We start from the raw sequence: 13,206 nt of genomic DNA, 5'->3' as shown, positions 1-13,206 counted from the left end.
AAATTAGTCGGACCCAAGCGCCAGCAGAGGGCAACAAAACACCAAAGTAACAAGTGGACATTACACTGTGCGGTCATTTTAATCTGTTTGAGCAGGGCATGTGCATTAAATGCGTCAAATATTTTAACGTGATTAATTTAAAAAATTACCGCCTGTTAACGCGATAATTTTGACAGCCCTACTTAAAAGTGAACTAGTTTGCTAGTGGAGTCCTGATACTCCAGCTGTTGATCCAATGGGCGTTTTCTTTTTTAAATCTTGTTAACAAGTTGTGAATCTACTTGAAATAGTAAACTGGTGGACACAGCTAATATCAACTACATTGGAATAAATGGGCAAAGGGCTTGCTATTTGTTTTTTTTAGGTTTTTTTTTTTTTTTTTTAAAGCATCTCAAGTCGCACTCGTGTTTTTTACACCTCTGAAGTGGACGAACAATTTTAGCCATTTTAATTTTACACTGCAGATAAATGGTAAAAAAGAACAAGCTGCAAATAAATACAATACGACAAATAATTCAGACATAGCCATCTCCGTGCTCCTCCAGCTTTATTGATAGTTTAAAATTACATTTCTATTTTCTAGGACTTCAGTTGCACTTTCCTTCCGACTTAAAAACTGAGTACAAGCAAATGGTCTTTATACAGTAGTCTAAGTGATATTGTACAAAAATAACATTTTTGATTTCTGTGAAAACTTCCCACTCCGAAATAACTCCAAATTCACCTGTTCTGTCAACCGCACGCGGTGTTTCGAATTCAACTTGGTAAAAAGAACATATTTCCTAGGCCATTTTAAAGGAAACATCAACCTTGGCCTTGAAAGTTGTTTTTAAATTGTAAACAGATTTCTGTAATAGAAGTTGCTCCTTTGATACCTCCAAAATGCTTTTTCCTTTGCAAGAGAAAATATTTTCGGTGCCTACTTAGCTGCATGTAGTGCTGAAATGCATCATGATATGAAATGTTTCCATGTCATTCTCCCTTGGCCAACTCAACTCCCTAAAACGAACCAAAATATAACCATACATGGAAGTTCGGTTTCCGTTTACTCCCTTTTATCTCTTGACAAGATCTTCACTCCAACGAGCTCAGAGGTCCTACAGATTCCCATGTTTAGTCCCATTGATTCATCTCTGATCACCAGTGGCTTGGAAAGGGGCTGGGGGTCCTTTAAGAAAGCATTATACATAACACTGCTACCAAACTAAAACATTTTGTGTTGAATGCAGAAAGATTTTTTTCACCCCTTTCATTACATATCGAGAGGCTCACTGGCCCGGGACTAGCCTCTATTGGCCAACCTTTTGGCCAGTGAAGAGGATTCAGAGAAAAATAATACAACCAACCATCAATCTGAAAAAAAAGGAGGGGCAACCGAGGGCACCGATTATGCGGTGTCTTCGCACGTGCACTCTTTTGCCAGGTGGCCCGCCTTTCCACATTTGTAGCAGTTGGTCTCGCTGGCTTTAGTGCAATGCACTGCGACGTGACCAATCTCTCCACATCTGCAAGAGACAAACAGCTTGGTTAGAAACAAGAACAAAAACAGTGGTCGGCAACCGATGGCTCACAGGCTTATCTGAGACTCCCTGTTGCTATTGACTGCCACCAAATTATATTTAACGATTGGCCCATTGTATGACCTCTGGTCTATGGATGCATCTTAAAATGGCGTACCTCACGCATGCTATTTTTAGACCGTGACGTTGCATCGTAAAGCGGAAGTAATGTAGAAGTGGGAAATTATAGACCCACCCTCGCATAGAAGCAACGTAAATTCTGCTTCTTTTCTCCGGTAATTTTTCAAAAACGAACATGCTGATCACACATTGCTTTTTTAGAACTTGTAGAATCGACTAGACATTACAAGATATGAAGGATGTTTTCTTTATACGTTTCCCAAAACTAAGAACTCGGGAGGAGAAAATGTGAAGACCGAATCAACTTGCGCGGACTTTTAACGCCAGCTCTGCAGTAAACATTTTGTTGGGTTTGCAATGTCTTTCAGAAGACAAAGAGGTAAGCCATTTTGATATTTTTAACTTATTTTTTGGTGTGACGTGCCATGCTGCATCTGTCTGACAATGAATGACCTGAAAAGAATTAAAATGGTATCTGACTGCCACTGTTACATTTTCTGTTGTAAAAAAAAAAAAAAAAACTTTAGTAAGGGGGAAGTGTAAATAAGTTATAGAATTAAGATCTGTTAACAATGAAAAAATTAAAAGTGTTCGTTGGCTGTCACTGAGTAGCATTTGCGATCGCTACACAAAAAGAACAGTCAAAGACGTAGGACAACCAGATTATTTAATATATACAGTGCCCTCCATAATTATTGGCACCCCTGAAAAAGATGACGTAGGACAACCATATTATTTTATACAGTGCCCTCCATAATTATTGGCACCCCTGAAAAAGATGTTTTTTTTTTATTCAAATAATATGGGACCTTAATGGAAAAAAAGAAAAATCCAACCTTCAATACAAGTGCATTCATTCAGTGGGGAAAAAATCCCACATAAAGAAAAAATTATTTGACATCAAATAATGTCACAATTATTAGCACCCCTGGTGTTAATACTTTGTACAACCCCCTTTTGCCAACAAAACAAGGTCTGGGGACTGAGATGGCCATGGGAGGAGCTTGATTTTGTGTCTGGTGTACCATTTCTGTGTAAATTTGGCCATATGTTTAGGGTCATTGTCTTGCTGAAAGTGACGACCCATCTTCAGCTTTCGGGCAGAGGGCAACAGATTTTGATTTAAAATGTCCTGGTATTTTAAAGCGTTCATGGTGCTTTTCAGCATGCGCATCTTTCGTGGCACGCCAGACCCACTTAGGAGTGTTTGTTGCCAAAAAGCTCAATATTGGTCTCACACAAAAACACACACGGTCCCAGGCTTCAACTAGGACCGTGTGCTCTGGTCAGATGAGACAAAGATTGAGCTTTTTGGCAACACTCTAAGTGGGTCTGGCGTGCCACAAAAGATGCGTATGCTGAAAAGCACCTCATATCCACTGTGAAGTATGGGGGTGGGTCAGTGATGCTGTGGGGCTGTTTTGCTTCCAAAGGCCCTGGGAACCTTGTTAGGGTGCATGGCATCATAAATGCTTTGAAATACCAGGGCATTTTAAATCAAAATCTGTTGCCCTCTGCCCGAAAGCTGAAGATGGTCGTCACTGGGTCTTTCAGCAAGACAATGACCCTAAACATATGGCCAAATCTACACAGAAATGGTTCACCAGACACAAAATCAGCTCCTCCCATGGCCATTTCAGTCCCCAGACCTTGTTTTGTTGGCAAAAGGGGGTTGTACAAAGTATTAACACCAGGGGTGCTAATAATTGTGACACACATTATTTAATGTCAAATAATTTTTTCTTTATGTGGGATTTTTTCCCCCCACTGAATGGATGCACTTGTATTGAAGGTTGGATTTTTCTCTTTTATTCCATTAAGGTCCCATATTATTTGAATAAAAAAAATAATTAGAAGCTAAAAAACATCTTTTTCAGGGGTGTCAATAATTATGGAGGGCACTGTAAAAGACAGGGCTGGTGGTAAAGGATTGCTTGTTGAAACAGGAGAATGTCATTGTCAGTTGCGCCGATAAAAAAGGTCAGGCTATGCTTAGGTTGACTCGTTTTTTCGTCTTTTTCAGCCTTCGACACTCAAGCCATCTCTTTAACTGAACATTTTTATTTTCTTCCACATCTTTGCCAGTCAATTTGGCACCAGGGACATCATTTTCGGAGAGAACTGGTAGGTTTAGCTCTGTAAACATCTCCTTCGTACACGATTTCCATTCATTTCCTATTAGGGACAAACGGTGGCTTAAGGTTTGTTATAAATGAAAAAATTAAGTGTTCGTTGGCTGTCACTGAGTAGCATTTGCGATCGCTACACAAAGCTAACTAAATTACCCCCAAGAACGGTCAGAGACGTAGGAAAACCTGAGGATATATAAGAAAGACTGGGCTGATGGTAAAGGATAGCTTGTTGAAACAGGAGAATGTCATTGTCAGTCGCGTCGATAAAAAAGCTAAGGCTATGCTTAGGTCGGCTCGTTTTTGTTGTTGTTGTTGTCGTTTTCAGCCTTCGACACTCAAGCCATCTCTTTAACTGAACATTTTTATGTTCTTCCACACCTTTGCCAGTGAATTTGGCACCAGGCACATAATTTTTGGCGAGAACTGGTAGGTTTAGCTCTGTAAACATCTCCTTCGTACACGATTTCCATTCATTTCCTATTAGGGACAAACGGTGGCTTGTCCCCACTTAGCAACAGTAGCTAATGTCATGAATATTAGTGAGCGGAAGTGACGTGTTCCTTGCGGTATGCAATTGGATTGAGCATATAGTGACCAAATTTGCCAGGAGAGGGCAATATTTCCCTAAATAATTTATGGTGAATTTCACTGACCCCTGAATGGCGTACCGCAAGCAACACGTCACTTCCGCTCATTAATATTCATGACATTAGCTACTGTTTCTAAGTAGGGACAAGCCACCGTTCCTCCCTAATAGGAAATGAATGGAAATCGTGTACGAAGGAGATGTTTACAGAGCTAAACCTACCAGTTCTCGCCGAAAATTATGTGCCTGGTGCCAAATTCACTGGCAAAGGTGTGGAAGAACATAAAAATGTTCAGTTAAAGAGATGGCTTGAGTGTCGAAGGCTGAAAACGACAACAACAACAACAAAAACGAGCCGACCTAAGCATAGCCTTAGCTTTTTTATCGACGCGACTGACAATGACATTCTCCTGTTTCAACAAGCTATCCTTTACCATCAGCCCAGTCTTTCTTATATATCCTCAGGTTTTCCTACGTCTCTGACCGTTCTTGGGGGTAATTTAGTTAGCTTTGTGTAGCGATCGCAAATGCTACTCAGTGACAGCCAACGAACACTTAATTTTTTCATTTATAACAAACCTTAATTCTATAATTTACACTTCCCCCTTACTAAAGTTGTTTAATTTATATATATATATATATATATATATATATATATATATATATATATATATATATATATAAAACAAACGGTAACAGTGGCAGTCAGATACCATTGTAATTCTTTTCAAGTCATTCATTCATTCATTGTCAGACAGAAGCAGTACGGCACAACATTACGCAAAAAAAATAAGTTAAAAATATAAAAATGGCTTACCTCTTTGTCCTCTGAAAGACCATGCCAACCCAACAAAATGTTTACTTCAAATGAAATGTGAATGGATTCACCGTGCTGGTGTTAAAGTCCGCGCAAGTTGCTTCGGTCTTCACATTTTTTCTCCTGAGTTTTTGGTTTCCGGAAACGTATACGAAAACATCCTTCATGTGTCGTAATGTCTAGAGTCGTTTCTACAAGTTCCAAAAAAGCAATGTGTGATCAGCATGTTCGTTTTTGAAAGATCACCGGAGAAAAGAAGTAGAATTTATGTTGCTTCTATGCGAGGGCGGGTCTATAATGTCCCACTTCTACTTTACTTCCGTTTTACGATGCGACGTCACGGTCTAAAAATAGCATGCATGCGGTACGCCATTAAGTGTTGTAAATGATATCATTCTATACACAATTTCTAGAAAAATATCTAGACTCCAGGAAGAGTGGGAGATCATAGAAGAGTCAAACTCCAGTGCGCTATAGTAGCCTTGCCTACTTACTAATGTGGCAGCAGTGTACGGGAGAAGGATGTTGATCTTCCAACATACAGGGGCATTAAAAATGAAGATGTAAATTGTCCATCTCTCAAACTATTTGCAGGAGATTTACATTTTGTCAAAGCCAAAGCGTGTGCTATCAATAATATAACAAATGTATGTTTTTGTTGCATGTAGAAGTGCAATTTAGTCAGGGGTAGTATTACATTTTATATGCAAATTTTAGGGCTGTCAAAATTATCGCGTTAACAGGCAGCAATTATTTTTTTTAAAAATTAATCACATTAGAATATTTGACACATTTAACGCACATGCCCCGCTCAAACAGATTAAAATGACAGCAGTGTCATGTGCACTTGTTACTTGTGTTTTAGGGTGTTTTGTCGCCCTCTGCTGGCGCTTGGGTGCGACTGATTTTATGGGTTTTAGCACTATTGTGTAATTATTAACTTCAACAATGGCGAGCTACTAGTTTATTTTTTGACTGAAAGTTTTACAAATTTTATTAAACGAAAACATTAAGAGGGGTTTTAATATAAAATTTCTATAACTTGTACTAACATTCATCTTTTAAGAACTACAAGTCTTTCTATCCATGGATCGCTTTAACAGTTAAAAATGTTAATGCCATCTTGTTGATTTATTGTGATAATAAACAAATACAGTACTTATGTACAGTATGTTGAATATATATATCCATCGTGTGCCTTATTTTTCCATTCCAACAATAATTTACAGAAAAATATGGCATCAATTAATTACGATTAATTAATTTTTAAGCTGTGACTAACTAGATTAAAAACTTTGATCGTTTGACAGCCCTAGTAAATTTATATTTTTATGCTAGTCAAGATTTTGCTTTTCAAGGGAACACCTCTTCTGGACAATAGGACAGAATAGCCAACACTCACCTGTAACATTTCACCTTGTCACAAAGCTTTTGGATGTGGCCAAAGCCGCCGCAGGAGTAACATTTCTGCTCGTTTGCATCGCAGTCCCGGGCCATGTGACCGGACTTGCCACAAGTGTAGCAGAGTTGCTCCCTCTCCTTTTTGGGCTCCTTGCAATCACGAGAAATGTGGCCAGTCCTATGGCAGTTGTAGCATGCTGAGCAGGCAAGGAGGGAGGGGGTGAAAGTGTCAACAGCTTCCCAAGAGGTATTAACTGACATGGCGCTTCAATGGTGTTATCAAAACGTCAGTTGCCATCTCAACTAAGCAGAGGGCATTGCTCACCATCTTCAGTTTGGTCACAGTCCCTCGCCATATGGCCTAGGTCGCCACAACGATAGCAGGTCATGTCTGCTGAAACACCGAGAGCTTAAATATTAAAACTGTCAAGCAGGACTAAACTTCTCTCCAGAAAAGCATTATAATTATGCAATGACAACACTTGATTTCAATTTATTGCTGGTCTGGCCTTAATAAAATAGTACCCTTGCATCGTCCCCTGCCTCGTCCACGTCCTCGTGAACCGCTACCGCACACATTGGGGCAATGTTTGATCCAGTGTCCTGAGCGGCCACATCCAAAGCACTCGCTGCTGCAGCTCATCTCCATAACCTAAACAGAAAAACACATGAATACGAGCCCTGACATTGACATATATGCCACTGAAACAATTAAATTCCATTGCTGGGAACCAAACTTTTGGCCAAAGCTTTGAATTTAAAAACAGATGTATGCACCTGGATCGAAACAAAAGTCAACATCTACGATACTACGTCCTGGATTTGGGTTTTCTAATCTACTGCCACCAAGGGTATTGCTTCAGGGTGAGGATTTTGACGTAATCTACAACTGTCCAACTAACTTACAGTATGGAATCATGTTGTGAGTGCCATTTGATGAACTTCATTTTGCTGATGGCGCTGAAGACATCAAGTCAGGAAAAAAATGTGGGTTAATCTGTCAATCAAGCAGCTCATTTTAAGTACCTAACAGTGAACGTGTTAAATGACATTTTGGCAGGCATCACGTTGACCTTAGATGAACGCAAACAAACGTGTTGCTTCAAACCCAGGTTAAGGTTGGCTTTCACACTGAGTGAGAACGGCACCTAAAACTGTTTAAATCTATCCACGTTCCTAAATCAGCACATTCAAAATGAAAGCATCGTTGTAGGCAAAGTGCCAAATAAAATAGTTCTGACAGCACGCAGTGTTATTTTTTACAAGTGCCCAACTCCATGCAAATTAAAACTTTTAAAGATAACGTGAATACTTTTGTTTTAAGATCCGTTTCGACCCCGAACACAAGAATGAGGGGCTTCGACGGTGTTGGAAAACAATGCTAAAGGTTGAAGCTATGCTAACATGGGCCTAGTCACGTTGATGTTGCTGCGCAGTACCGAGCCAGCAGAGCTTCATGCTAACCAACGCTAGCACTTCACCGCACTATCACGAACAAGATGCACGCTTCAGACGACGATACAGCTTCCGTCTCCTACAGGAAAAATGTTCAAACGCAGTAAAGTCAAGTGAACCCTTTTAACGATTGATTCCCGTTTAGTTACAGCGGTAATATATACACAGAATCGACATTTCCCGCGCAGAAAAAAACACACCAAAGTCGTCGTGATGGCCTGCTATTATCAGGCCTAACTGAGGTCCCGACGCTCAGCAAATGCGCTCAAACCGAGAAAGAAAGCGAAAGCAACCACGTGCAACATTCACTTGGCATATAACGTCATACTTGTTATACGTTCGACATCGGTATGTGGTAAATCACACGCAGTACACTGTTCGTGTGTATTACTTACCTCGTTAGCTATAAAGCTCTGTCAGTGTTTACGCCTCCTTCTTTGCGCTACATGCGGTGTGAGCATGAGCAGGAGTTCCTGAATTGTCATTCACGGAAGCCAGTAAAAATCTACGCAATGATTGGTCCTGTACTCTCTTAAAAGCCAATCAAATACGAGTATGTCTGAACCCAGCCTCTATGAATGAACCAATCATTGAGGCAGAACTGCCCTTTCTTCCTTAGAATGCAAACCCGTATGTAAATACCCAATGTCCAAAATTCGAAAAATGTTTGTGAATGAAATGTACAGTGGCGCCTCCAGAAATTTTTCATAGGGGTGGCCAGATGGGGCCACTTAAAATCTTGGGGTGGCCAAAACTAAAAGCAATAATTTCAGGTTTTCATATTGCAGTAAAAAGGTCAGGGGAAAACTATCAGAAACGGCTACTGATATACTTTGGTGTATTGTGTAATATTTGATGTTACTAATGATTTAATGTGCATAGTCCATAACTGTCCAGTCAACATTTTGAGTTCCACAACAATTCTGTTTTATTGTCTTATGTATGTATTAGGCATAAGGTGTACATTTAACTAGGGCTGTCAAACGATTAAAATTTTTAATCGAGTTAATCACAGCTTAAAAATTAATTAATCGTAATAAATCGCAATTCAAACCATCTCTAAAATATGCCTTATTTTTCTGTAAATTATTGTTGGAATGGAAAGATAAGAAAAGACAGATATACGTATACATTCAACATAATGTACATAAGTACAGTATTTGTTTATTATAACAATAAATCCACAAGATGGCATTAACTTTATTAACACTCTTTCTGTGAAAGGGATCCACGGATAGAAAGACTTGTAATTCTTAAAGGATAAATATGAGTTTGTATATTGTGACTAAATATTGCCATCTAGTGTATTTGTTGAGCTTTCAGTAAATGATACTGTAGCGACTTAACTGTTCTGCCCAAATGCATGATGGGAAGTGGTGCAACCATGACTCTGTGTGGTGGCTGCAAATGCTATATATTCTCTGCGTTGGGTACAGTATAGAGCAGGGGTCCTCATCTGCCGGGCCGCGGACCGGTACCGGTCCGTGGCGCATTTGCGACCGGGCCGCAAAGAAAAAAATAATTTAATAACGACCTCATTCTGGCCGAATTAACCCTGTGCCCCTGCTTAACACACCAATATCTCTGTCTACTCTAGATATAATACTACGGGATAGATTACAATGTTGTCATAGAAGTCCATTGATTGGACTGCTAGCAGTACATCTTGTTTGTGTATATAATATATCTATGTGCGCTTGTCCTCGGTAATAGCGTATTACTATGCCGCGGCGCAGCACATTTGTTCCCGGAAATAATTAGCCCCCACACGAGCGAAGATAACAGGAAAACAGACGTCTTTGGAAATATTTTTACGGCGAAAGGGCACCTGACGAGCCTACAACCTCGGAGACCCACAAACTGCGAAGGAGTGGATTCGTGACCCGTTTGTGAATAAACAGAGAGATCGCAAATGACGGCGACCTTATTAAACGTACATTTGAGACAACAACTCTACCAAGGTTCTGGATTAAAGTCATTCTGGAATATCCTGACATCGCGACAAGAGCGTTGAAAACCTTGCTACAATTTCCAACATCGTATCTTTGTGAAGCGGGCTTCTTAATTAATGTTTAACGACAAGGCGAAGTCGTTAATGGTGAGCGCGGTGTGCAGCTGTTGTGTGAAGCTTACATGGCAGGATGAATCTGAGGAGAACTTTTCTACAAGTCCTTCCATGATCAAACGTAAGTTAATATTCATTTCTTTCAAGAAAGTTTGTAGTGTTTACTTTGGAATCGCTGCATTTGCGCATTTTGCGGCTATGTTTAACGTTACGCGCATGCGCAGAACCGCATCGTTGCAATTTTTGATGGGTTGCAAAATTTGTCAGAACACCGGTCCGTGAAAAAAAAGACCCAAATAACACCGGTACGTGGTGCAAAAAAGGTTGGGGACCCCTGGTATAGACCCTACCCACGTGACGTCACAACTCCGCTCTCCTGACTGGTGCCGCCCACTTGTCCGTCAACACATAGTGTTGACCTGTTACGGCTACGTACATTCCTCCTATTTACGGCGTGTTTTTCTGCTCGGTAACATTGATAATCAAAATGGTGAAGGCGTGTGTGGCGGTCGGTTGCAATAACAGAGAAGATAGACGGAGAAGACGGAGAGACTTGAAGTTCTACCGGATTCCGAGAGACCCGGAGAGAAGAGAGCGAGATGGGCTGCTGCAATTCGACGAGAAAACTGGGCTCCAAACGATTACCACAGATTATGTAGTAGTCATTTTATATCTGGTAAGATGCATTTAATATATATTTAGAGGGTTTTGGGCTGACAACCACAATTAAGATCATTGCTAGGCTAATCACCGACAACATACACGTATGTATGTAGTGAGAGTGCTATCGCTAATCCATATAAACATTAAAAGCCCTAGCTCCATTGACAAATGACATGAAATACATTAGACTCGACAGTGGATGTTAGCAAGAACAAAAGATTTTGAATTGAAAATTTCGTAACTCACCTTCCGAGCACAAGATTCCTGCCGAATTTTCGTGTACGAGGACCTGTTTCACCCAACCAGCAACGTAGCATTTATAAGCCTCCAAGCTCTTAAAGTTTTTCAAACTTTCGTGAGAATAGGCTGATTTTGTGTGGACAAGATAGTTGTAAATATCAGGGTCAGGCAGAGACGGCGAAGGCAGCCGGTCAAAAATCATCGATTTAGGCATCAAATATGGATCTGGCGACTGTATAGAACGAAGCTTTTCCACATAACGCCTTTTATGCAACACATCCAGTGAGTTTACGGCATCAGAAAGCACCGGGTCTTCCATGAAATGCATTTTAAATTCCTCGATCAATTGAAACCAATGCTAATACAGAGACAAAATGACGGACAAGTGGGCGGAACCATACAGCGAGCACGTGGTTTTGTGACGTCGGTGGGTAGGGTCTATAGAGTGTTAAGAAAAAGATCGACTCCTGTCATTCTTCCTCACATCGCTTCCCACAATATTTATAGTTGCTGGGGGAGAGATGACAAAGCTTTTGCCAATTAAAAGCACGGTCCAAATAAATGCTTGTATCTACTCCACTCTGCCTCTTATATCTATATATAAGTAAAACGGCGCCATTGTCGGCTGTTTGCGGCAATGCGTGAATGAGTCGTACCGCGAATGCGTTAATTGCGATAATGTCACGTGATTAATTTTTAAAAATTCATTACCGCCCGTTAACGTGATAAATTTGACAGCCCCACATTTAACAAAACAAAATAAATGCATTCATTTGGGATGAAATGCATAACTGATGCTACAACAATCTAACGATATACTGGCAAGTGGGGTGGCCAACCCTAACCCTAACCCTAACCCCTGGCCACCCCCTGGTGGCGCCACTGGAAATGTACCCATTTTCGTCAAACAGAACTTAAATTTTGCATTTTCTTTGTAAGAAAGATGTTGAAATTATGAGATCCAAATTCTTTAAATTTCCAATTTTACCAAAGGCAAAGGAAGTTCACCATAAAGTTTTTTAGTTAGTTACAAAGTGTACCCCTCAGCAGAATTTTTAAGGCGTTTGTGATTATGTAAATATTACTTATCTTTCCAAATACCCTGAAAATTTTGGAACAACATTCAAAATAATTCAAAATAAGTCCCTGCAAATATGCCAGTTAATAAATCTGATTGTTCAGTCATAATCAATAAAAAGAGAGGAAGATGCAATCTTCTCCATGAATCATGCAATCAACGTCCATAGAAGACCTTTATTAATTGAAATGGGCTGTATTTGTACAGTAGTTAAACCATGTATTGTAATCGACTTAATAATAGCATGCGTTGTATGTTTTAGAAACTCATATGCAAATGATGTTCATGTTCCCTTTGAGCAAAAACTGGACTTCACTGTTGTATAATTACTAGGGCTGCAGCTATCGAATATTTTAGTAGTCGATTAATCGATGGACTAGTTAGTTCGAATAATCGGATAAGGAACATGAAAAATTAAAATACCTGAGCTGAGCCTCAAATGGTATAGATTTGTTTTTTTAAAATGAGGATCTATGTACAACAAAAGAACAATTGGCTAACTTACAAAGAAAAAGTCAGCTATCTTAAATTCTATAAAATGCTAAAGTTTTTTTTTTTTTTTTTTACAATGCTCTTAACAAATAGTTCAGACACATATTCCCACAAAAAAAAAAAAAAAAAACGGCTAAATATACCTATGAACTAAATTATGAATGCATTAAAAAACATTAGCTCAAACAAAAACTTAGCTTATCTTGGTCTTAACAGGGAGCAGTTGGATTCAGCCATGTGAAAAGAGGCAGAGCAGAGAGCATTGTATCCACCCTAATCAATAAAACTAAATGCAAAACTTTCAAAATAAACCATTAAAAACGCCACTTAAACGAATACTCGAAGCAACGAAATTTAATTAAAATATTTTTTTCTAATCGAATACTCGCGTTAATCGATTAATCGTTGCAGCATTAATAAGTACACACATGATGGCATACCTTAAAACATTTCAAAGGAGCGACTGTAAAATCCAATCCATACTGAATTGGGCCAATACGGACTGGGATATCGTTGACATCAAACTTCAGTATGGAAAAAGCTTGATCAGTCATCCAACAATTATAGGGAAGGTCTGCTCTGATTAATCAGAACGAAACACTTCAGAAATAGTGATCACATGGCGAATGCGCACACA

General features: G+C 39.5%; 1 protein-coding gene across 8 annotated transcripts; it reads right to left on the bottom strand.

The window, feature by feature from the left end:
• Positions 1-530: 530 nt before the first annotated feature.
• Positions 531-8,574, bottom strand: cnbpa (CCHC-type zinc finger, nucleic acid binding protein a). Of its 8 annotated transcripts, none has more exons than XM_057857149.1 (6): positions 8,427-8,479; positions 7,483-7,536; positions 7,102-7,228; positions 6,902-6,970; positions 6,578-6,773; positions 531-1,505 (listed from the first exon to the last, which is right to left on the bottom strand). In XM_057857149.1, the coding sequence occupies exons 3-6, from the start codon at positions 7,223-7,225 to the stop codon at positions 1,388-1,390; spliced, it is 507 nt and encodes a 168-aa protein (XP_057713132.1). In that variant the 5' UTR covers positions 7,226-7,228; positions 7,483-7,536; positions 8,427-8,479; the 3' UTR covers positions 531-1,387. The 8 variants fall into 8 exon arrangements, with proteins under 8 accessions (XP_057713132.1, XP_057713163.1, XP_057713123.1 ...); XM_057857180.1 differs by having other exon boundaries at positions 6,902-6,967; positions 8,427-8,474; XM_057857140.1 differs by lacking the exon at positions 7,483-7,536 and having other exon boundaries at positions 8,427-8,574.
• Positions 8,575-13,206: the final 4,632 nt, after the last annotated feature.

The sequence above is a fragment of the Corythoichthys intestinalis genome, chromosome 2, assembly GCF_030265065.1.
Source record: "Corythoichthys intestinalis isolate RoL2023-P3 chromosome 2, ASM3026506v1, whole genome shotgun sequence".
Classification (NCBI taxonomy): domain Eukaryota; kingdom Metazoa; phylum Chordata; class Actinopteri; order Syngnathiformes; family Syngnathidae; genus Corythoichthys; species Corythoichthys intestinalis.
The sequence above is the reverse complement of the archived record's forward strand: the minus strand, read 5'-3'. Positions and strand labels throughout refer to the sequence as shown.

What these genes read in the sequence shown, in the direction of transcription:
- cnbpa (XM_057857140.1), bottom strand. Translation starts at nt 7,225, where the DNA reads ATGGAGATGAGCTGCAGCAGCGAGTGCTTTGGATGTGGCCGCTCAGGA. An exon ending in AGGCAGGGGACGATGCAAGG is followed by an intron (nt 6,971 to 7,101) that starts GTACTATTTTAT and finishes TCGGTGTTTCAG; the next exon opens with CAGACATGACCTGCTATCGT. An exon ending in CTGTGACCAAACTGAAGATG is followed by an intron (nt 6,774 to 6,901) that starts GTGAGCAATGCC and finishes TTGCCTGCTCAG; the next exon opens with CATGCTACAACTGCCATAGG.